The sequence below is a fragment of the Diabrotica undecimpunctata genome, chromosome 4 (genome assembly GCF_040954645.1).
Source record: "Diabrotica undecimpunctata isolate CICGRU chromosome 4, icDiaUnde3, whole genome shotgun sequence".
NCBI classification, from domain to species: domain Eukaryota; kingdom Metazoa; phylum Arthropoda; class Insecta; order Coleoptera; family Chrysomelidae; genus Diabrotica; species Diabrotica undecimpunctata.
In genome coordinates this window covers 32,734,942-32,759,816 of record NC_092806.1, presented here as the reverse complement: position 1 = coordinate 32,759,816, position 24,875 = coordinate 32,734,942, and the positions used below count along the sequence as shown (strand labels likewise).

Here is a 24,875-nt window from a genome sequence, read left to right as displayed (position 1 = left end):
GAAATGAAACTATGAGTATTCTTGCATTTACAAAACAGAACTTTAACAGAAAGAATTACGAACGATTTTAAGTAAATTTCATTTTGAACTATGTTCCATACATATCGAAATTATTCCGTTAACGGCATTTTCGCAGGTCGATTTGGACAATGTTCCCAATTTGGCTAGATGCATTCGGACACTAGTGATATACTAAAAATAAAAGAAATAAATTAATTTTTAATAAAATCATTTTTACAAAATAATTTTTTATAATTTTTTACAAAAGATAAGGGTAATAAAAAATAATATAGACGCATATAGAAGGATCTTTCAATGTAATTTTTCATGCATTAATTGCATGAAAAATGAACTGCAATTAATCATTTTCTATGTTACGAATGCCTACCATCTGACCTGGGGCAGTACAAACACCAAATTGTTAAAAAATGGTATGCAAATTTATACATAAACTTTATTTTAATTTTAATTAATGTCGTCAGTTTATTTTCAATTAAGTATAAATCAGTTTAATTGTAATATTGTAATAATTTCACCAATATTTATTTAAATAGTACCTATATAGCGTAAAATCTTTCACATAGATTATTCATTAAAAGTTACTGTTAAATATTTCAAAAATAATACAGGAATGATTTTTGTTGTTATTAAAAGATTATGGATGAAATGAAAGTTTGGAAGTTTCAGCGAAATGGAAAATTTCAAAATTTAGTAAAAAGTTTCATTGCATACTTTTTTGAACAGGACAATTTCGAATAAGACAATGAAATAATTTCTAAAATGGTCTAAAAAGTTTACTGAACAGTCATTAGAAAATAAAAATTTTGGTTGAATATATTTTGAAATTTTTTTAAAATGTTTCGTAAATTTTTGGGCAGGAAAACAGTATAATAAAAAGTTACGTGACGGTTTTTCGTAGTGTTGGAACAAACCTATTTTTAATTCAAAATTATAAAATTTAATTTACATGAAACATAATAAAAAAATAAACATTTAACAATTTAATATATTAAAAATAAAGATTTTATTGTGTAAAAAACAAAAAAAAAGACAGTTTGCAAATCAATGGCGCGGAAATTTGATGAAACCTGTATGCATGAGTTAAATAAATAGCTCCGTTCATACTCCTTTCCCACTTCCCCCTAACCATATCTATCATGATGGTTTTAAGCAGACGGCGAAGTTTTGATTTTATGCAGTCGCCCTCTTAGGATTGTTTTGAAGTATAATAACCGTAACCAAATCGCTCATTTGAACTGTTCTTCTATATGCCATATGCGTCTATATTCTTTCGTAAAACTGTCAATTATTCTTCTTTTTTTATATATGAATTTTGGTTGTTCTAATTTGCAGTATTACCGGTGCAGATTTTCCTCGTATACATACAACATTTCGAAAGACGTTCAAAAGTACCCATTCACATTCGTATATGAAATTTCTCATTCGAGTTAACTCGTATACGAAAAAATTCGATTGAATTCGAAAATACGACCGCTGGTATGAGGGAGACATTAAACATTAAAATATCTTTTAGTGTATATTAACTGTTTAAGAACTATATAAATTTACGTACCTTTTCCAAAAACGTAATATTCGGACTCTGGAAGTAGGGCTTGAGAAAATCAATTCTATGCTTTTCTCCAGAACCCAAATTTGTTCTAAGAATTCTCTTTAGGTCGATAAAGAAATTTTCTACTTGAAAATCGTCGGCTACAACGTCAACCTTAAATTTATAAGGTACTAATTGGTCTTCAAAGTTAACTTTTTTATCGACGATCAAACATCTAAAGGGCGAAGCAATAAGTGCACCGTTTAAGCTGAATGGGGACATAATCATTCCTATGCACGGTTTGTTTTGTCCGATCCACTGTTGAACATATTGCTGCGTTTCCAGATCTTGATTGGACGGTTCAGGTGCAAAGGTAGGGTGAGAATGAAACCATCTAAAATGAAATACCGACACAATAAAATGAGTTTTTTGATAATACAAAGAAAATACGCACCCCAGAAGATCTAGTCCTTTTCCGTGTATTGCATCGGCTGCCTTAGCTTGTGAAATTGGACACATATCACAGTGAGTCGTAGAAGACGCCATATTAAGGCATGGTTCATAATGGCATATCACCATAATCTTGTTCTGGAACGACCAATATCCAGCAATAAGTCCCATGACTTCGGTAAAACAGGTATGAGCATGCAAATCCATTATTAATAAAGTTGATAAACTGATCCTGATAGTGTAAGGTTGAATGATTTCATCTTTAAAAGGTCGACAGTATATCAATCTAACTGGTGGTTTCTTTATATATGCTTTTGGTTTAGCTACAGGATCTTCATTAATGACAGTGTGCTTTATGACATGACCATGTTCGTCGTGGGACATAGTATATCCGCCCTCGCCATCATTAATAAACTTCGGTTTCATTCGGATTCTATTTGTAGAAGACGGTACATCTTTTGAAGCTAACTTTATTTCCTGTCTTTTCTTCTCTTTTGGTGTCAATTTCTCTTGCAAAAGTTCTAATAGAGGTCGTTCATAACTGACTTGTTCTAAAAGGAGATAAATAAATATATAAATGCTAAAAACTAATATGTAACTTGCATATTGTATTCATTTATATTATTGCATATTTCTATGAAAGTTCCAAAATTTAAAATTTTCATTTAAACTATGTGAATGATATGTACTACCATTGAAGCTATATATTTTAATAATATATTTTATATAATATTTTATCTAATAGTGGCATTTTAAGTATCAATATTTTTCGAATAAATCCATCCGAGCATCTCAAACTATTTAACCTTTATGTTACTGGCAATTTTTATATACATAGATAACGTAAAAAGTACAGCAAAGGTACTTTTGGTGCAGCAAACTTCAGCAAAATATTTAAACATTTTCAAATCCCTAATTAAACCTGAAATGTGCGATATTATTCTAGGAAAAGCAACAGAAAAAGTCAACAAATAACCGAACAGAGGAAAAAAATTTCAAGCCCGTCATCTAAGAAGAATTGGCTCTTTTCTGGGAATTCTTATCGAAGTTGAGTAACATAAATCAAATAGGGAATATGTAACTGAGTTATGGAAATTAATGCTCTGTCACTTGTTCGTATTACTATGTCGCTAGATCATTTCCAATTACTGTTGAGGATTATTCGTTTTGATGACTATCGAACACGTTCTGAACGACACACAACAGATAAAGTTGTTCCAATCTTTGACGTCTGGACCATGCTTAACAATAATTTGAAAAAAGGGTACAAGCCCTTTATTTATATATTATATAATTTACTCAAAACATTCCCTCAAAGCCTGGAAAATATGGCATATAAATTTTTTGGGTATGCGATGCCTAAAACTCTTACCTATTCCAAGGACAATTATATACTGAAAAGCCACCAGGTGACGAACTGCTAGCAAATGTAGGGGAAATATGATTTTTGATTTGATGAATCCATACAAAGGATAGTACAAACGTAACCACCGACAATTCTTTCACTACACTACAACTGACTCATACATTAAATTCTTGGGATATGAGTTTAGTTGACACAGTGAAAAGAACCGGTTTCTACCACAAAATATGCAACCTTCAAAAACTCGAAACATTTATTCTAATTTATGCATATACAAAAGATGTCACAGTTTGCCCTTATGTTCCATTGCCTATTCCAAAAGTATTAAATAATTCTACAACCAAAGGAGGTGTTGATACAACGGATGTTGTCAAAATGCATATACCACTAAGCGAGGAATCCGACATTGGCCACTGGTATTTTTTTTCAACATTCTAGGCGTGGCATCTTTGACCACATATAATATATATATATATATATATATATATATATATATATATATATATATATATATATATATATATATATATATATATATATATATACAGTGATGAGTGCCTTAAGAACCGGCAAAATAACGCAAAAGATAGAAAACATAACACGTTGTGAAATAAAAAGAGATGAAAGTAGTAGAGGTGGGAAATTATCGATAGAAACCTCTAATTTACATTAAATTACATTAGGACTATCGATAGTTTCCCACCTTTAGACGTTAGCTTATGAGTTAGTTGACTTCTGTCATAATATTACAAGTATGACGTCGAATATTTACATTTTTTAAATTTCGCATAAAGTAAAAACTGATTGAAGGCAATAAAGCAAATGTAAGTAAACAGTTTAATTATTAGTAATTTGATAATTAATTCTGTGTTGACGAATACAGAATAACAAACTATGATAATTATTCTGTATTGAGAAGAGTGTATGCGACGTCTCAAATCATAGTTTATTATTGTTCAATACTTTAATTTTGGATAAAAAAATACTCCTACTTAAACTGTTTTTACTTACATTACGTGATACGTATTATTATGACCGAAGTCAACCAGCTCGTAAGCTAACGTCTAAAGGTGGGAAATTTTCGATAATTCTAATGTAATGTAAACTAAATTATAGGTTAATATCGATAATTTCTCACCTCTACTACTTTCATCTCTTTTTATTTCACAACGTATTATGTTTTCTATCTTTTGCGTTATTTTGCCTGTTCTTAAGGCACTCATCCCTGTATATATATATATATATATATATATATATATATATATATATATATATATATATATATATATATATATATATTTATTGTTTACAATAAAAAAAGAGATAATAGCTCACACAAATTTGTTTAATTATAATGTAATCTATACCGAGGTACACCTGTACCTCTTCAGTAATTCACGCCACTGAAAAATATCATCCAGTTTTTTGCCACTACAAAAACTTTTCGTATTATTCATAGTATAAATTTTATGAAACAATTCTTTAAGACTAATGATACGGGTATAAATGACATTTGGGCGTGTGGTCACAGCGTTGAGGATAATTTATAATCTTACAGTAAGAATTCTGTTAATTTTTTTGTTTTGTTTTTCATAAACTATTAAGAGAGAAACTGTTTAAAATTATTGGGAGACAACTTCGTTAAGAAGCAGATGTTTGATGGTTCCCTTGCATCATTATGAAGGTTATTAAAAGAATTTAGTTTCAGATGGGAAAAAGATTCACCAAGGACTAATGGAACTTACTAATATTGCGCTAAAGAGAACTTTATTTTTAAGAAATTACAGTGCTATATCTTCCTTTCTATCATTGATTTTTAATCCTATTGAACTGAGTTGGGGTATTTCCAAACAATATTAAAATAGGCATATTGGTAGTAGCAATACAGAACATGATTGTTGGAATATGTGGTATAAAGCAGTGGCGGCTTTTGGGGGTAGGCAGGATAGGCCGGGTCTACCCAATAATTTAAGAGCTTTAAAATTGAAAAACATATATTTAAAAATTATGTTAATGCATGTAAATAACTTTTAAATGTACTAAATCACTCAATACTTTAGCGTCCGTTAAAACAACTAAGTTATTATATTACCACAGTAAGCATCGAATCGTATTCAGGCATTTTAAATATCATTAATAGTCCCAATCAGAACTGGCCGACCCAGCTCACATAAGATCCCCGTACAAAAAGCGTTTGAAGTTAAGCAGCTTGCCGGACAACGATTTATATTGTCGTGTTTATGCTTGCTGTTTAGGCACCAGACGATCGGGCCTACGATGACCATCGTTGTCACTTGTAACGTAATTATCGAATTGTAATATAAATTTTCTTTTAAATTATGATAAAAAAATATGTAACATAATCTATAATTGTAACATATTTTTAAACAAACAACAGAATTGCAAACAAGTGCACGGTTGCCCAAATAAATTTAAAAAAATTCGTAAAATTCGAACAAAAAAAATCACATTTGCGTGATTTCTATATCGCCTGATTGTATGCAACTTATATATGTGAGATTGTTTTATAACTGATACATAAAAATGAGTTTTTCTGACGCTTTACCAGGTTGCAGTAATAGTAATGTTGATAGTGAGTGTTTGGACATTGTTGTTTCACTATTGGAATCGTCATTATCTAGAAGAACTGAAATTAATAGAAAAAAAATTTATTATGAATGAAAGGCCTACTCCAACATTGCGGATTGACCAAAAAGATGGGAAAAAGGTGCGTACTTTTAATTGCTCTTGGTATGATATCTACAAATGGTTGTCTGGAAGTATTACAAAAAACAGACTATATTGTTGGCCGTGTTTGTTATTTTCTAATAAGAAATATGTATAGAATTGTGAAGGATACTTTGATTTAAAAAATATGTCTGCCTCGTTAAAAAAACATTCCAGTTGCAAGGAACATTTAAGTAATTTGCTGTCCGTTAACGATGTACAGAATAGGGCGTTTTCTGTTCGCGATTTACTAGATGAAAAATCAAAAATCGCAATAATTAGATACAACGCAGAAGTTAAAATGAACAGAGAAATCATTAAAAAATTAGTTGGGGGGGGGTCATGACCCCGTGACCATAGCTATGTAATTTGCTGGCTTGGCCTACCCAAAATTTTACCACACCAGCCGCCACTGGTATAAAGTCTATCTAAATAGAAGATAATACGTAAATTGGCTGCAGAACAACCGATTTACAACAGACGGCTTCCTTGAAAACAAAACCTGTTATAGGGTGTTTAAAATAAAAATATTAATGCCAAATCCGTATATTAGTAATATTAAATTAAAACAATCAATAGTGAAATAATTTTAAATGAAATATAATGAATTATACCATTAAAATTGATTTCCATGATTGTGAGTATTAGATAACTTACCACATCCAAAATTGATTGCACCAATCTGTTCCAAAAAGTAATGAATCCTTCCAAAACAATTGACATCACCAAAATTTTTTAAACCCTGACGACTTATAGTCTTATTCAAGTATTTTGGTTTCTGTTTTAACCAACCATTGAGTATATGGGTCCGGATCTAAAAAGGTTCTCTTAAATATATCCAACTATAGCGGAGTCATTTATAAAATTGAATAAACTCGTTTTAGTTACTGTACAATAAATCTGAGTTGAACTGCGAAGGTCCAATAGGCATCAGCAAGAAGAAAATAACGGAGGAAGGCGGTAACTCTATATCTATCTCTAGTGTTTCATAGGATTAGTATATGATCCAAAACCGTCTTTTAATAGTGACGATGAGATGGCGCAGAAGTTACAATCCAGACATTATGTTTGCCAGTGACAGGATTGAAAATCAGGTGACAAAAATCGTTGGAACCCCCCTCCCAAAAACACAACACATAACTTGCCTTTCCAACGCGGCAATCATATACGAAACCTTTCAGGAGAAGGTTCAGTTTCAAAAAAGCAAAATGAGAAAATTTCTATGAAACCTTGGATCAATAAGTTTCCCGTCTGGAACAGTGCTCTGGGTCATATGAGTTTGTACAAGTAGTAAAACAAATATGTATATTACTAGAGGTTGCCGAACTGAAATCCCAACCGGGGCTCAATGAAAAATCTACACCCCTACTTAAAATATGAGAAGATATATGAGGATGACCCTTTATAGGGAAGCAACAATACAGGCTGGGGAGGACGTGCTACATGCGATATCCGCCAACAGACAGACAGGTAGTTCAAGTTGATGACGAGTCTGGACATGAAACAAAACATCAGATGCGCCTGGAGGTTGATTCGGAATCTTGGCAACGATCCCGCCGCCCTGGCACCTAACCTGACAGAAGTCACACCCAATCAGATAGCCCACTGTCTCCTGACGAACAGTAGGTAAAGATCAAGGAAGGTGAGAGCCCAACGAATTATCGACGAAGAAAGGGATGTTCTAGGTACCTAATTTTGTCTCGAGAAGATGAGAGACACGATCCACCAAATGAAAGATAATAAATCGGCTGGCGTGGACGGAATACGAACAAAACACATAAAGAACTTTGGGCCAATAACGTAGAGTGGCTTGTATGAATGATTAATTTGCTGCATCCGTACATTAAAAATTGTCAAAATGTGGAGGAAAGCTAGAGTGGTGGCCCTTTTAAAACCAGGGAGAGATCTGGCGGATACAAAGAGTTTTAGACCTGTCTCTCTTGGTTTCTTGTGTCACCTTTTCAAGGCGTTGAAAGAATGATTACTAAAATTATTCCCGAACAAGCAGAGGTCACCATCAACGGCTGCTGGCAAAACTCTACGCAACTACAAAGGATTTCCTACTCACAAGGTTGGTGAAATGCCTTCTCCAGAACAGACGCTCCTACGTAACACTCCAGTCCAAGAACAGTCGGTGGAGGGACCAAAAAAATTAACATCAACGACCAACCCATAAAACAATTTATTTATGCTAATGATTCAGCTCTGGTAGCTCAGGAAAGAGTCTTCAATGAAATTGAAGAAAAACTGACAAATAATCTAGAAGACTTAGCACTTGATGAAAATAATCTAAACCAAATCCCACAAAACCACAGGTGTATGCTTTCCACCTTAGTAACAAGCAGCTCGAAGGACGCTGGAGGTGGAATGACGTAGCCACATGCTGGAACAAAACGAGAAACAAGAAGTCAAAAAAAAGTAAGAAATAACATCATTAGCAAATTAACTAATACAAAATGAGAGGCATAACCACTCCCCGCATCTCTGCTTTAGCATTATGTTTTGCCGTCGCGGAATTTGGAGCACCAATATGGACAAACTCTGCTCGCACTAAAAACTTGACGTGGCTTTCAATGAAAGTTCGTATAATATCTGGTTGCCTGAAACCGACACCCATGGAAGAGATTTACTTCCTAGTTGGAATCGCTCCACCACCCATCAGAGGATAAGTCACGTCAAAAATAGAACGAAAGAGGCAAGAAACGGATCGAAGAGACCTCATGTATGACCACCAAACTCAGCCAAACCCACTAAGGTTTCGGAAAAGCTTTCTGATCAAAATCTGTCCCCGAAGCATCTGAAACGTTCCGAATAAATCTATGGTAGGCGTCAGCTACCGCAACATATTTTCCTCTTCGGAGGAAAAATAGATGCTGAACACAAATTACCTTACTCAACATAGAGAGCGCTAAAAAGACTAAGAACTGTTCTTGGACTGATGACGGCGCTAAAAATGATGGAAGTAAAATAATCACACCTGCTTCTTTCTGGCTCAAGATCGCGGATCAACTCAGCTTTGTCGTATAGTAGTTTCTCTTTAATGTAACTATTCATTTCTATTTTACTAATTAATATGAGTAATATTAATAACCAATTACTTAGTATTTAGTATTGCTAATTTCTCTTATATTATACTCTTTAGTATTACTTATTTTTTTACCTTGAGATATCTTTCAGGTGTCTTGTAAGAGCTGCCTGAGAAATATTCTTTATTGAACACTTTCTCCAATTCAATAATACAATTGTCTTTCAAAAAGATCTCCTTCTTAGGTTCTTCCATGCTCTTCAGTATATTTACAACCTCCACGCTCATCCCGGATAAATCAACAATATGTGTTGATTCTGTCTGTAATACAGGTTGCTGAAAGGTTTCTGCAACTTTTTCTCTTGGATTATTCTTTGGAACTTCTGGTTTTTGGAATTCTGTGACAGATTTAGGTGGTTTTTGTTTGCTCGTATTGGATTCTTCATCAGACATTTCTACATCTATATCTACATCTGTGTCAGAATCTTCAGAAGTATTTTTTATTTTAACCTAAAATAATAATTGAATGAAAATAATATTCAACAATAATAATTCTTATTTTAAATCTTAGTAAATTGTTGTAATGATGGAAATACAACCAATGTAAGTTAGACATAACTACAAACTTGGTGACTATTACTTTCCACATAGTACATTACGAGTACAAGACTGACTTGAGCTCTTCTTATACTTGATATATTCTAGTTAAGTATCAACTACATACATTGGCGTTTGTCTAAAAACTATTTCTACATTAGCAGACAATAAATATTTTCTCTCTTCGTCAACCATTTTCCATCCACTCCTGAACGTAGGTTTCTCCAAATTGCATCCATCTTTCTCTATATTGCGCCAATATAATCCACTTTTTGTCTATCACTGCTCGTATATTATCTACCCACTTCTTTTAAGGTCTTTCCATGCTTCTTTTCGTCATATCTGACTACATTACCAACCCAGCGCCATTTCATTTTTGTTATTTCTTCCACGATATCTCTGATCTTCGTTCTACACCTGATCTCAGTGTTTCTAATATAGTTATAGCTAAGAATGTTTCGTTCCATTGTCCGCTGCGTTGTTTCTAGTGTTTTAGCAGATTTCCTAGTAAGGGTTATGGTCTCACCAGGGTTATGGATATCAGATACAAACTGGTCGTCTCAATGTGCTATATACCTTTATAAGTATGTTTATAGGAATGTAGGTTTCTTCAGTGTTCTTACGGTGTGCAAGTTGGGCTATGGCACTAAAATGTTTTCTCAATCCAGCCTGCTCGATAGGTTGGTAGAAGTCAAGCTTATTAGTTAGACGGTTGGATATGATTCTAGTTAATAGTTTATAAAGGTGTGATGGACAATACAGTATTTAGAAATTAAAAATATTATCATTCCAACTAATTTGAAATATTAATTAAATATACAGAATCACAGGAAACACTAAAAAATAGGTTACAAATTAACACACGCATATCTTTACGCGCATGTCACAATAAATCATGAAATAAATAAATAAATTGTAAATAATTTACTAAACTAAAACAATAAATAAGGAATTGGATCTTCTAGTTCTTCTCTTAGAGCTAGAACTCTTTCGAGGTTTTATCCGTGTAACAGTAATCTTATATTATGTCCCATCATCTAATTTCCTTTTCTTTTGTCTGATGTTTATGGCTTTTAACCATCAACCATCCATCTTTTCCGAAGAAGATGTCATTACAATGGACAGACCTCAATATCCTTCTTAATGTTTTGCAGTCAAATAATCTTCATAAGTTTCATCAATGCTATAAATAGTAGAGATTTCGCTTTCATATGTCATAATTACGAGTATTTTTGAGGATGAAGCTTTTTGGGATATCACAACATGGTTTTGATCCAATTGATCTCGGTTTTCCTGACTACTTTCCAGTAGTTGTCCTTCAGCTTCGATATGACCTGTAATGGGATCCAGTTCCATAATTTTCTAATGAAAGCTCCTCCTCCTTCTTGTCTGTTTATTTGTGCCCGGTTCATTCTTGTCCCAGCTATATAACGTATGGTCAACCCCCGCAGATCCTTGCATGCTGAAGGAAAGTTAATGAAATCCGAGTGTCGCCTGCCAACCCCAGTCGACATAACAGCAACTAAACAACCGCTAGCTTGCACTAGTTTTATTTAATAATAGTTTGTAAACAAAACAATTAGTTTTATAAAAAAAATTAACAATTATATTTTTTTTCACAAATAAAAGGCAGATATCGAGCACAGTTCTTTTAGTAAATCTTGCCCAAGTACTTTCGCTCTCAAAGCATCTTCAGGGGCATTTTGTCAAAAAAAAAAAATATATAGGATATCCAGCACATTAGAGAATGTCATAAACATTGAAATACACTTATACAAATAACAAACACCAGACTAAAGGAAAAACAGTTTAAAATAATTGGAGGAAAAGACAGTTAAGATTTGATTTCACGTACAGTGCGTCTGTGTATCCGCTTATACGTATTTCACCCTAATAGGGATCATCAGAGACAGATATTCACAGTCCGTCTAAAAGTGAAAATAAATCTTTTCTGTCTTAGGAAGCAACTCTAACATGGCTTCGTATATATTCCGATATACTCTGTACGAGTACTAGAAACCAAATTTGCTAAGGATTTTTGCTTAGTTGAGGAGACATGTCGTGGAATGCAAATTTTAGATTCCCCATGTCTCTATTAACATCTTTATCAACGTCTGTTTTGCCTTGCAATTCTTAGAAGGCACAGAAGAGCATTCAACCATATCTTTAAAAATGTACTTACTATTTCTTCTCCCTCACAAATGGGTACAGCCAAACCATGCCCAGTAGTTATTTCAACCCTCTTTATTTCATTTTCGTTATTTTTTGCATTAACAATCTTTACAGTTTTCTGTTTAATCACCTTGTCATATTTAGGAAAAGGTGCCTTTAATTTTGACTTGATTTTAAACTTGACGGCGTTAGAAGAGGTCATTTTCTGACTTAATACTGAATTGGACCTTTTACGATTCTTTATACCTGCAGAATCGATGTTAGTCTTCTTTTTTATAGGCACTAGGGGTGATCTATCTCGAATAATTTCTCTCTCACCGAGATCTGATGCAATTGACGTTGAATTGCTCTTTTTTCTTGATCTATGACTGTGCACTTGAACAGTTGGTTTTGCTGTGCTCACGGCTGCTATTACTTCCTCAATGCTAGCAGGTATCTGAAAAGGAAATATCGGTTATTAAGCAACTGTCAAAATTAACGTTTTAAATGTCATAGATGAGAACACTCTCAATGAGATACAAAGTTTATTTGATAAAAATGAACCGAGGAAATACTACAAATCCTTAAAGAATAGCCATCGAGAATTTTAACCACGATTAAAAATTTGTAAAGACACTAACGGCGAAATTTTACATGTTAAAAACTCAGTTCTTAACAGATGGGCACAACATTTCAGCGAACATCTAAATATAAACGATATTGAAGGAGGTTACAACATAGACAATCAACAAAATCAACTACACAGTGACTACAACTACAACGTCAACTACATAGTGAAGACCCAACAACAAGAGAAGAAGTGTCAAATGCCATCCTAAAATTCAATGATAATAAAGCCCTAGGAATCGATGAAATCTGTTCGAAAACGTATAAAAAAGGTGTTGGTCAACTTTTTGCAGCAATCCATAAACTAATAGTACTTATATGGCAGAATGAATTGGTAACAGAAGAGTGGCTAAAGGGAATAATATGTCCGTTACATAAAAAGGGTGATCATCTGGAGTGTAAGAAATATAGAGGCATTACTCTATTAGCATCTGAGTATAAAATCTTCGGCAATGTATTGTTTGAAAGACTTAAAACATTTTACAAAGGATATTGTTGGTCAATATAAATGTGGATTTACTGCTAGAAATTCAAGCACATAGGCAGATTTTAGAAAAGTCACTAGAATATAACATAGATACACACCATCTCTTCGTCGACTTCAAAGCAGCCTATGACAGTGTGAAAAGAACTGCATTATATAATGCAATAATAGACTTTGGGATCCCCCCTAAGTTAGTTAAGTTGACCCAACTAACAATGCAAAAAGTAAGCTCATGCGTTAGAATTGAAGGAGAAAACTCTACGTTCTTTGACATTAATAATGGTCTAAGACAGGGGAACGCGCTGGCGTGTCTCCTCTTTAATATTGCCTTGGAAAAGACAATCAGACAATTAAATATTAGAATGAATGGCACTATTTTTAATAGATCGACGCAAATTCTCGCATTCGCTCACGATATAGTTATAGTGGGCAGAAGTATGAGAGACATGGTGCAGTGTTTTACAAGGCTTGTGGACGCGGCAAGTGAATTAGGACTTGTGGTAAACGAGGAAAAAACCAAATATATGTTGGTTTCTAAAAACCACCGAAACATCCAACAGAGAATTCAAATTAACAACCATATCTTTGAGCAAGTCAAAGAATTCACATATCTTGGATCGCTAGTAAACATAACAAACACGACAAGCGACGAAATAAAAAGACGCATAGCAATAGCAAACAGAAATGTTCACGGTCTCCAGAAACATTTAAAAAATAAAAATATAAAACGTTCACTAAAGCTCAATATATACAAGACCTTAATAAGACCGGTTTTGATAAATATGGGGCTGAAACGTGGACCTTATTTCAAAATGATGAAAGACTTCTTGGTATTTTTGAGAAAAAAATTCTTAGAAAGATTTTTGGGGCCGTAAATGAAAATGGGCTAGATGGGCTGGACACATTGCTAGGATGTCAGATCACGAATACACGAAGAGATTAACATTTTCAAAAGAACTAGAGCATGACCACGAAGGAGATGGATTGATGATGTGGAGGAAGAACTAGAGATTCTAAGGGTCAGAAGATGGAGGGAAGTTGCCAGGAATCAACAGGAGTGGCGACTTCTTTGTGGGCAGGCCAAGATCCACAACTAATTGTTGAGCCACTTATCATAAATACAAAAACTAATACAATTTTTTTTAATCTAAAAAACAATTTTTTATTTTGAGTTTTTGCTTATTCAGCACTTGTACAAAACATAATAGTTGTTACTTTTTTGATTGGAACAATTTATTGTCTTCATATTCTTCTTAAAGTTCTTTCTCCTATCGAAGGTTTCAAATCTTTTAAAGCGATTCTAACTTCATTCACAGCTGTTCTGAATAATTGAGTGTTACTCATAGTAAAACACTCCCTTAAATTTCTAAGCCAAGAAATTTCTCCTTCTTCCAATAAAGCCGTTTATCTTTCCTACCATTAATAATCCTAGCATTGTATATTGGGCCCTCTCATTATATGATCAAAATACTCCAGTTTTTTCTTTTTAACTGTTTGCATTATTTCTGTTCTTTGTTCATTCTTCGCCACACTTCTTCATTTGTAATATGGTATATCCATGGTATACCTCACATTCTATGGTATCACTACATCAGTAAAATGACCCAGCTATAAAAATGCTCCAACCAATGGTCAGAGAAGAAGAAGAAACAGTACAGGGTTCCTTGATAACATCGATGAAGACATGAGAAATATGGGAATATGTGCTTGGTATAGGAAGGTGATGGATAGAGACGACTGAAGAGAAATTCTTGAGGAGGCTAGGACCCACGACAGGGTTGTAAAGCCTATATATTTGTTATGACTGAGATAACACAAAGTTATGTTGAATATTACAATTTATTTGCAGAAACAATATATGTAAAAACAGGCTATTCCAGAAATGAAAAATGTATAAAAATTCTTAATATCTATTTAGACTCACAATCAACATGTTAAATAAATATAAAAAATAAGTTATCGATTACCTGAGCATCATCTAACACATCACCTTCTAGAGCACATTCACTAGTTTTTCTGATTGAATGATTCTCTAAGTAAAAATTTTTCAAATAATACTTGACTTCTGGAGCTGATTTTGACCCAATAAACTGTGATAATCTTACACTGCTCTTTCCAAAAATCTCCATTCCCCTTTCAAGCAGATTTTTCTCTTTTTCAGTCCAGCCACTCTCGTCGGTGATACAGTTTTCTGTTGACAAATGTCCTAAAGCATCATTTTCAGGGGTTTGCGATTTCTCAGTTGTACTATTAAATACATTTGTGTCATACCAATTGTCTGGATTGGTACTTGGTCTGTCCAGCAACCATTGAGGATGAATGGTGTAATCAAAATTGAGTAGCTCCGAATTTTGGGATATTAGGGGACCTCCATCATACCTAGAATAAAATATATTGATCAAAATAATATTGATTGAGTAATTCCATGTTAAGTGAGCAAAGATAAAAACGACCTTCTTCGATTTGTATGATTTTATACACTTATTCTTTATTATAAAAAATAACTTGTGCAAATTTACAATCCCATTGGTCAATTTATAGCTCTACACTATCTTCATAAATTAAAATATGTTGAATATTGAAAAGGGAAAATGCGCGCTCTGAAAAGTGAGATATTTAAAAAAATGATTTGGATCTTTGCGCTTATCGTAGAGCGTCTAAAATTTCAAATAATGAAATAATCAATAAGAGTCCTGAATTCTGATGATTATCTATAAGATGAAAACAAAAAAAAGCCAGAGATGAACAAAGTGAGTAGAGGTTAGTAAAAAAACAACACGAACAGCATCAAAACAGACAAAACATCCAGAGGAAAAACTTAAAACAAATACAACAAGTCAGATCAGACCGGAAAGTATACATTAAAGGGATAAAGAAATAAATCAATTATTACAAATTAAAGAAACATTGGAGTTAAGTTAATGAAGAGAGAAACATCTAAAAATCGTTATAAGCAGACTAAAAATTGGTATAGCAGACTCCTCTAAATTAAAACGCACAATGGAAATCTTTATAGAAACTCACGAAGTCTAAAAAATTACTAAGGTAGCAGACGGTGTCTAATAGAATTAACCAATGTAGATGAAAAGAAGAAAATCATGGAAAGAAATCACAAATTAGGAGATATTGAGAAGTGAAAAATATTTCTAAATAGTAATGCAATGAAGGAATAAAGACGAATTCAAAAATGGCTTACAAAATTTATTAAAAAAGAAAAGGAGAAAGGGAATAAAAGAAAAATAGCTCACTATAAACGGAGAAGAAAATTGGATCAAATAATCATGTAAGGATCAAATAATCATGTAAATAATGCGAAATCGTATGAATGTATTTAAATAATAGTACAAAAACAATAAAAATCGTTTTCAACTAAACTGTGCACCTTGGTTTAATACATAAACATGTAATACAAATAGACCAACTGCTGTCATGTAGTCACATTACCCCTGTGTGACATAGAAAACTGAAGCTAATCAGTACATGCATCTTTTTCTACTGGACCGGGTTTATCGACCACGTGACCTTTTCATTGGCCATTTAGGTCACGTGGTCGATAAACCCGGCCCATTAGAAAGAGACGCTGGGGCTGCTATGAATCAGTTTTTTCTGTCAAAAGGAAATGCAACTGTATTGTAGCAGTCTACTTGTATTATATGGCTATGGTTTAATATTAAATTACTTAACCTTGTTTCAAAACGAGATTTTCACTATAGAAGGCATAAACAGTTTCCAAATATGTAGTAAGTTCCTGCAGGATACCTATAAATCTGCACAAAAAGAGTTAATTGATGCAGGGGCTACCAGAAAAAAAGATTATTTCTCAAATAAATTATCAGAGGCACAAAACAACAGCAAAAAAATATGATTAACATTAAATCATATTATCCACAACTCAAAACATACAAAAAAGACAGTAACAATTCATGAATTACAATATCATAATTCTACATTCAAAAGAGCTGGGGACATATCTAATCAATTAAATCAATACTTTAAACATGTAGGAAAATCTCCAGCAAATAACATACTACCTCCAGTAAATATAGAGCCAGGAAAATACATATTCGAATAACAACAAGTCTCCGACAACCATATTAGAGAGGTCATAAGAAAACTAAAAAAAGGAAAATCTCCAGGCTGTAATGGTGTGGGTATTATTAGAGAGTGCAGAGGAGCTGCTACCAATTATAACTAAATTATTTAACCTCTCTCTTATCACTGGATTAATCCCAACTCTATGAAAATGGATACTGGTACCATTGTTTAAAGGGGGAGACTCCAAGCAACCTGAAAGTTATCAGCTAGTATCTCTTTTAACAGCCATAATCAAAGATCTTGGAATTATGTATAAATAACCTAATTGTACAATTCTTTGATTCATCCAGCAACTGGTTTACCAGGCAATATGATTCAAGCACAGTCTTGGCTGCTACTGACTTAATTACAGACATATACAACAAATTAGATAAAGGGTTAAGTTCTGTATTTTTATCATCAGATTTGCAAAAAGCTTTGATACAGTTGACCATGACATACTTATTTTAGTGTTTCTACAATATGGGATAACTTGAATGGCTTTAGTTTGATTGAGGGGCTATTTGAGTGGCAGAATACAAAAAGTGGTATGTATCAATGTGCTAAGTGCATCAGAAGATATTACATGTGGAGTTCCTCAAGGGTCTATATTGGGACCAACACTTTTCCTGATTTATATGAATTCAATATCCAATTTACCACTACAATCCATGTTGTATCTGTATGCTGAAGACACTGCTCTTCTGTATGCCAATAAAGATCCCAGAAAATTAGGGCTAGTGGCTAAGTATCACAAACTCTCACTTAATATGAATAAGTGTAGTTATATGCTAATTAATGATAATTAAATAATGTAGATGCACATAAGGAGATGCAATTGAACTTTGGAACATTCAAATTTAATAAGAAGGAGATGATCAAGTATCTTGGATTGTATATAGATAAATGACTTACTTGGGAACAACACATATTAGAGATATATGTCTTAAAATAGCTCCAGCAGTGGGCATGCTAGGAAGAATTTCTAAATTTATAAGTCTCCCTCATCATAAAATGGTGTATTATTCTCTTATAAACTCACATATGTTTGTCATATGGTGTAACATCATCACAAACAGCTTCATCCTCTTAAGGTATTACAAAACAGGGATATTAAATATGTTTTTCAACTGCCACACCTTTATCTAACAGAAGATTTGTACTGTCCAAGAAGAATACTCAATATTGAATCAATGTATACTATGCAAGTTGTGAGTATTAATTCATAAATGTAAGCTTTCTCAAGTGCTTACAAATATTGCTTTAACACTGACTGAAGATGTACATGACTAATAGGCAAAGGGGTACTTTTTGTACAGGAAGAATGTGAACTTCTCGTATGCAAAGAAGCATATATACTCAAATGGCCTGATCTTGTATAAGCTGTTCAGTAATATGAAAGAAAATCAACTAGGAAAATTTGATTTTATACTTTTTTATAACTACTTTAATACCAATCAGATCTGAATCACTTCTTATTGTATATTTTGAATTAATGAAAAAAACCCTTCTATATTAACAATTACATAATTAATTAATAAAATTTCGTAACTAAAAATATGCCATTTAAACTTTGTAAACCCATTGTTAATGTAGTACTCAAAAAACCAATATAGCTATGTCTCTTGGTTTATTAATGTATATTTAAAATAAAGCTGTATATTGTGAAGTTAATAAACTAGAAAGTAATATTGTGTGACCTAAACACCCAAATAGGGGGGTACAACTGAACACAACTTCATTCTTACAGTCTATGGATGGGGACATCATTGAAAACATGTAGAGTTGACAATTCAAAATCTGTCAATGCATTTTATAAATCATACATTATAAAGGATAGTACTTTACCGTGTAGCCAGTGCAAGTCCTGATCTTACACGGTTTAGCTTAAAGAATAGATGGAATAAACATTGGCCTCAACATCAAGATGAGTGGAATGGAAACAGGCTCGTTTAAAGAATTAAAGGCAGAAGGACCACCAGCCCAGGGGCTGGAATGAAAAACAGATTAAACACTAACTTATCTTTAATGCTAAGATTAAATAGTAATTTCTGATAACCGTCCGAAAACACTGTGATATGGGATATCTCACTACACTTTTCACTAAGGCTATTTTCACTATTATATATAATTACAAATAGAATTGCTTAGCGGAATGTCGTTTCTATGTTTAAAGCGAACTACTGGCAACTCTGCTAGTTTGAACAGATCAACTGTTTATATAAAAACTATAACTGCGGATTCAGAAAACACTGGTTACTATAAATTTACTTGATAATTTCTATGAATAATGCGATGCGAGTGTAACTACTAAGTTACAAATACATATGATATATAAGCGAAGAGAGTATTTGCGAGCTATATATAGCGAGTTTAGCTTACGAGATTTTGCGACCGACTTTGGTAATAGCTTGTTATGAACTAACTGGTAATATCCAAATTATGTAGGCAGGTAGTGCAGGGCTCGTACCCCTAAAAGTACCGTTAAATATCTTTCTTTATTCCTTCTAAGAATTTCAATATCGTCATGGTTAAACATTAATATCAAGTGGAATGGAATTTCACCAATGAGAAACTTAAGAAAATGAAACTATTATAATTGAAATAATTATACAACTAGTAATATAGTGTTTAGTGTAATAGAGTGGTTAGAATGTGACAGAATAACTGTTTCAGTACCACTGTTGCTTACAAGCATCAGATGGAGACCTATATAGGTGCTGCCTATATCACTTATAATTGTTTTAGTCACATTAAATAGTTTGTATGAGCCAGTTTGCACGGGATCACACTAAGCATATTTAAATTAGAGTGGCACGAAGACAAGTATTCAGTTAATAATGGAATATAAACTGCTAGCCACTCAGAAGTCAAAAAAATGCTGTCTAAGTCCATTGAGAAAATGTGCTAAGAATCTAATCTGACAAAGAAACTACTCCTTTGCAAAAGACAGCATTTAGCCACATTAAAAAGTCATGTCCAAAAGAAACAAAAGAAAATAACAAACTTCATATATTATTATATGTGTAAATGATTACATGCAAAATGTTCAACAATTAAGGCATTTCCTGCAGGATTCAGACTATGTCATTTTTGGACAAACCATATAAGAGTCCATGTTAATGTTTTGTTACCCTTGTTGGCAGCTTCTTTGGGAGAACGGAAATGCTCTTAGTAAAGGTCAAATACTCAATGCACCCAGAGGTCAAACTCAATAGCTGTTGGGGGATTGGATTCATGTTCAATAACTCAAAAAACATTAGAAATTAGAAATAACTGCTCGTTTTTTAGAGTTTGAGCATATTTCCCTCAAGGTATTTATTTTATCTATCTATTAGCTTCTAACTATTGCATCTTTGGTTACAAGAGTGACAGTTAATGGAAGTTGTTGCATCTTTGGTTCAAAGAATGACAGTTAATGGAAGTTGCTGCATTGACTAAGGAATGAAGTATTCTTTATATCATGTAAGTATATCCTGCTTTAGTTTAAGTTTATAAGATGATTAAAGCCTCCAAGAAATTCTCTTTGTATCAGTGTATTTTATTTTAAACGCTGTCTACACTCTCGATCCAAGTTCTTTGGATGAAGTATCAAAGTAAAGTTAATGGAGGTGAGGTGAAATACTGGTAAAGTCCAGTAATGTAGTGTGACGAAGTTCGTATTGGAACTTCGAACTTTATATATATTTGAATTGTTGTTCTACCTCTGACAACATTTGACATATTCAACACAAGGAACTGTTAAGTTATTTTTATATTCTCCAAAACAATTTCTCTAATCTATGGAGTCTGGGTGATGGAATATTAAACATATCCTGTGTAGACCTATAACTACTTGTATACCTTTACATTTTTTGAAGCACTAAAACCAATTATTTTTTAATATGGCAGTCATCAGTAGAAAAATCTGTTAACAGTGTTTAACACAGAGAATTTTCATAGAGTATAGTAAAGAACATAAATTCATTTCCAATTCATTAAATTATATATAACAAATTTGGCACATTGAATATATCAAAGCGAGACATACTAAAGGTAAAATTTGTAAATATGGCCCATATAAATAACATTTTTATGGGTTATCAAAATTATTTTTTTATTACAATAAAACTTACAAATTTGAATCTGTATCCAGTTGGAAATCTCCTAGAATATCAATTTCGTCTTCATCAGCCATAATTCCTTAAATCACATGTGTTTTCTTAAAAATTAGTTTTATTTTCTCTGTCAAAGCTATTTTCTAAAACTCGTACTACGGGTTGCCCATAGCCAATTTGACATTTCATTGACCAATTCAAGATGCCAACTCCGAAAATATGGTGTTAGAACGAACTAAAACTAAAACGCACCTGTTTAAAATATTATTTATCAGGACTGTCTCGCCTCAACAGTAGGTAACAAACAAAATATTACGCATTATAAATAGAATGATTCTAAATACACGAAAAAAGATGAACACACTGAATACTTCTCAATATATAATAATAAAAAAAGAACAATACTAAGATTTCAATCAAAATAGTGGTTAATAATTTGTCTTTCATGTTTTTCCTTGAGTTTTATTAGAAAGTTTAATCATCTTTCTTTGATTTTTTTGCAATTTAACTTTAATTATGAATTTAATAAGCCAAAGGTTAGAAATAAATGATGTCATTCAATAACCAATTCCTTTTTTCTAAAACCGGGGTCAAAAATTATAAAATGCATTGAGGGATAAACAAAAGTTGCATTGTAATTTAGGGGAGTATAATAATATTAATAGGCATTTAGTAATTGCATAGTAGTTGAGCGTGTACTACCAAATGAAACAGTAATACAACTTTTTAAACCACTTGTGTATTTTTATATTAAAGTAACTTTTATGTTAACTATTAAGAAATACTCGACAATAATAAACCTAAACCCACTAACACAATATTAGAAATCAAATCGTCATTATAGTCTAAGATCTCATTGCAAGATCATTACGTTCATAAGGTAGTTAATCAAACTCACATTTTTATATAATTTAAGAATAGGAGAATACATTGAAACAGGCTTCCAGTTAAAAAGTGGCAGTTAAAAATAGTTTTAATTCAATTAATGGTAATAATTTTTGAAGCAAAGCTTCTATATTGGCGTTGTATTACTGTTTTTTCTCTGTAGTAAAATGCTCAGACGAGCGTCACAAAACTAGCGTCACAAGATGGCGTCGTCACGGGTAGCGTCATAGAATAGTGGTTCTTGACATCGATTTACTACTCTCGATCAATTCATTTCAAGCCATCATAAATATATTTACTCTAAGCAGTTCTAAATTAAAAAAACTGCATGACAAATAACTAACAAAATATAGTCATTAAACGACATTAAATGAGACGTAAAAAATTAAAAGAATATCTGTCACTAAAAGATTCGATTCGTAACGATTGTCAAAATTTAATAAAAGTTATAAATGTTATCCGATTAATAACAACATTGAATCATCTGTTAAAATTTTTGTAATAATTCTCGTTTTAAATCTGGTATCTTTTAAATCAACAAACAGTATTGTTAATGAAGATGAAGCCGTAAATTATCCAAAAGAATTTTTAAATTTTCTGGATATATCGGGAATGACATCACGGATTTCATGATATTTACTCTGTGAAATAAATTAAACACAGCAAAGCGTGGCCGGGTCAGCTAGTTGATTTATAAGACTTAATACAATTACAGAGTTACTTTGTGTAGAGTTTCCCCACCGTTGGAAATACTTTCTTTGGCTAATAGATCGACATATTCATTTTTTGTTTAAAACATGTACATTTATCCCTGTAATGAATATAACCAGTTTAATATTTTTAAGTTTAAAATATATGACCATACTTTTAAGTTCGGAGTTAGGAAAATTTAGCAATAGAGTTTAACACTGCTAAGGAGTCAAATAAAATTAGATGGGCGAAATTCAATTCAGCTGCATATACATATAATAAAGCCACATATATTTAAATAGATTGCTCCATAAATGAAAGTCTCAAGTTTAAGCTTTCATTTTTGTATATATGTTTTTATATTAATAAAATCACATCCTCCATTTGAAGATTTGGAACTAACCAATTTAACAATAAACATAAACAACAATCGATTTGTTATTCAATCCAACTATTTACGAATCTGAAACACCTACCCTGTACATTGAAACATAAAAATCTGGTGTGTTGATTATTTGTGTTCCATATCTAACACCAGATCATTTTTTAGCCAAACTTTCAAACAATTCTTTACAGTTATCCAGCAATTTATTCACAACATGTTAAACCCAACAAGTCAACTATTTGTTTGACTAAGCAACACGTACTATCCAGAGCGTCTCACTACGTGTTCTCAAGTACAAAAATAATTATCAGAACCGCACAAGCGTCAAGTTCTAGCCCTGCTCTAGTGTTGTTTTGTGATCTTGTAGATGACTTGAATCATTCATGTTGAGATTGAGTTGAATTCATAATTCAACATGTCTTCCAGTGTTTTTGTTTGTGATTAGTTTTTGTGTATAAATAACTTAAACTTTAGAATTTTATTACCATGACTAGTTGGAAGCCAGTGAGTGATGAAAATAGTTACGGAATAGGTAAATATTTACAAAATCAAATATTTACAATAAATCAAGGCTTGTGTATTCATTTTTTTTAAGTGCAACTTGTTGAATTTTATCTCTCCTGCCAAGATGTTTATTTAAAGTTATTTTTCTATTTTACGTCCAATTTAATAAATGAAGTACAAAATAATTTTCTATCAACTAAATGCCATATACGTAACATCTAAAGCATATTAATTAAAAGAGACATTGAATTGCCCCTCCCTCCTGCATATCAAAAAGGTTGATGAGTGTATCTTCCTTGAAAATTTTAAAAATTGTGTGAATCACTACTGCAAATAATAGATGGTCAATATTATCAGTCCAATTAAATATAAATTTGGGAGGACACAATAGTTAGTTCTTTAACTATTTTTAAATACCTCTAGATGATGAGATAATTACCAGAAATAGGTACATTCTGTTATTATGTTATTTATATTTAAGTATTATACAATTTTAATTTGCAGTGCTCATTGAGATGATTAATGAATGAGAAATATAATTAACCTCTGAGAATAATTTTTCTGGTATGCATACTGTACATGTTTTTTAATGTAAGATACTGCCCTACTATTTGAAGTTAATAATTTCTTGTTTTTTGAACTTACAAAATAATTTCTTATGATCAAAATCTAAATAACTTTATACTTCCTAAACTATTGTGATTTTTATAAGATGTATCATGACAAAAAAGAACAATTATATACAGTCCAGAGTTCACAGTTTGATTAACTATAATTATAGTGTGAATAAGAAATTAATTCAATTTTGCAGTAGAAACAATAATTTAGCAATACATACTTACATTGGCATGTGTTTCTTAATTATTATTTGACAAGATGACTGAAAATTTTATTTAGTGTATAGTGTTTGGCATATGACCTTTTGTAACTAAATAATTATTTTAATTATTTAACTGGTTCAGGATGGTTGGAAAAAATAATTATTTTTATAAAAATGTTATTTTAATCAATATTGAATTAAACTTTCCCTTGGTCAAGTTTTTGAAAATTCTTTGGGGAGCTTTAAGACTGAGAAAATGGAACTTTTGGGCATGGAAAATGAATTTTCTGATGAGATGAAATAAATAGGATACAATTAGAACATTTCATACTATCGAAATTCATCAGGGTAGTACTCTATATATCTTTTTATTAGAAAATTCAAAAAATTCTACTTGAAGAATATGAAAATCTTGCCTGTGTTTAACTGAGTACAAATAAAGGTATT

At 32.2% G+C, this 24,875-nt stretch overlaps 2 protein-coding genes across 7 annotated transcripts in view; one reads left to right on the top strand and one right to left on the bottom strand.

Moving 5' to 3' along the window:
* LOC140439417 (histone H2A deubiquitinase MYSM1-like) lies at positions 1-21,320 on the bottom strand. The gene is made up of 8 exons (XM_072529313.1): positions 21,163-21,320; positions 14,941-15,352; positions 11,894-12,319; positions 9,250-9,624; positions 6,747-6,903; positions 2,004-2,550; positions 1,574-1,943; positions 1-192 (listed from the first exon to the last, which is right to left on the bottom strand). Exons 1-8 carry the CDS (start codon positions 21,222-21,224, stop codon positions 79-81), a joined length of 2,463 nt encoding a protein of 820 aa, XP_072385414.1. The 5' UTR covers positions 21,225-21,320; the 3' UTR covers positions 1-78.
* A 2,094-nt stretch (positions 21,321-23,414) lies between these two features.
* The window catches only part of mbc (dedicator of cytokinesis protein myoblast city), a 105,725-nt gene continuing 104,264 nt past the window's right edge, over positions 23,415-24,875 (top strand). For 4 of the 6 annotated variants that reach the window (XR_011950619.1, XR_011950618.1, XM_072529308.1 and 1 more), the window contains exon 1: positions 23,415-23,636. Coding sequence is in view for 4 of the 6 variants with exons in the window: in XM_072529308.1 (XP_072385409.1) it covers positions 23,591-23,636 (46 nt within the window). In the remaining 2 variants the exon portion in view is untranslated. The remainder of the gene's footprint in view (positions 23,637-24,875) is intronic. The other 2 variants (XM_072529310.1, XM_072529309.1) reach the window with 1 other exon arrangement.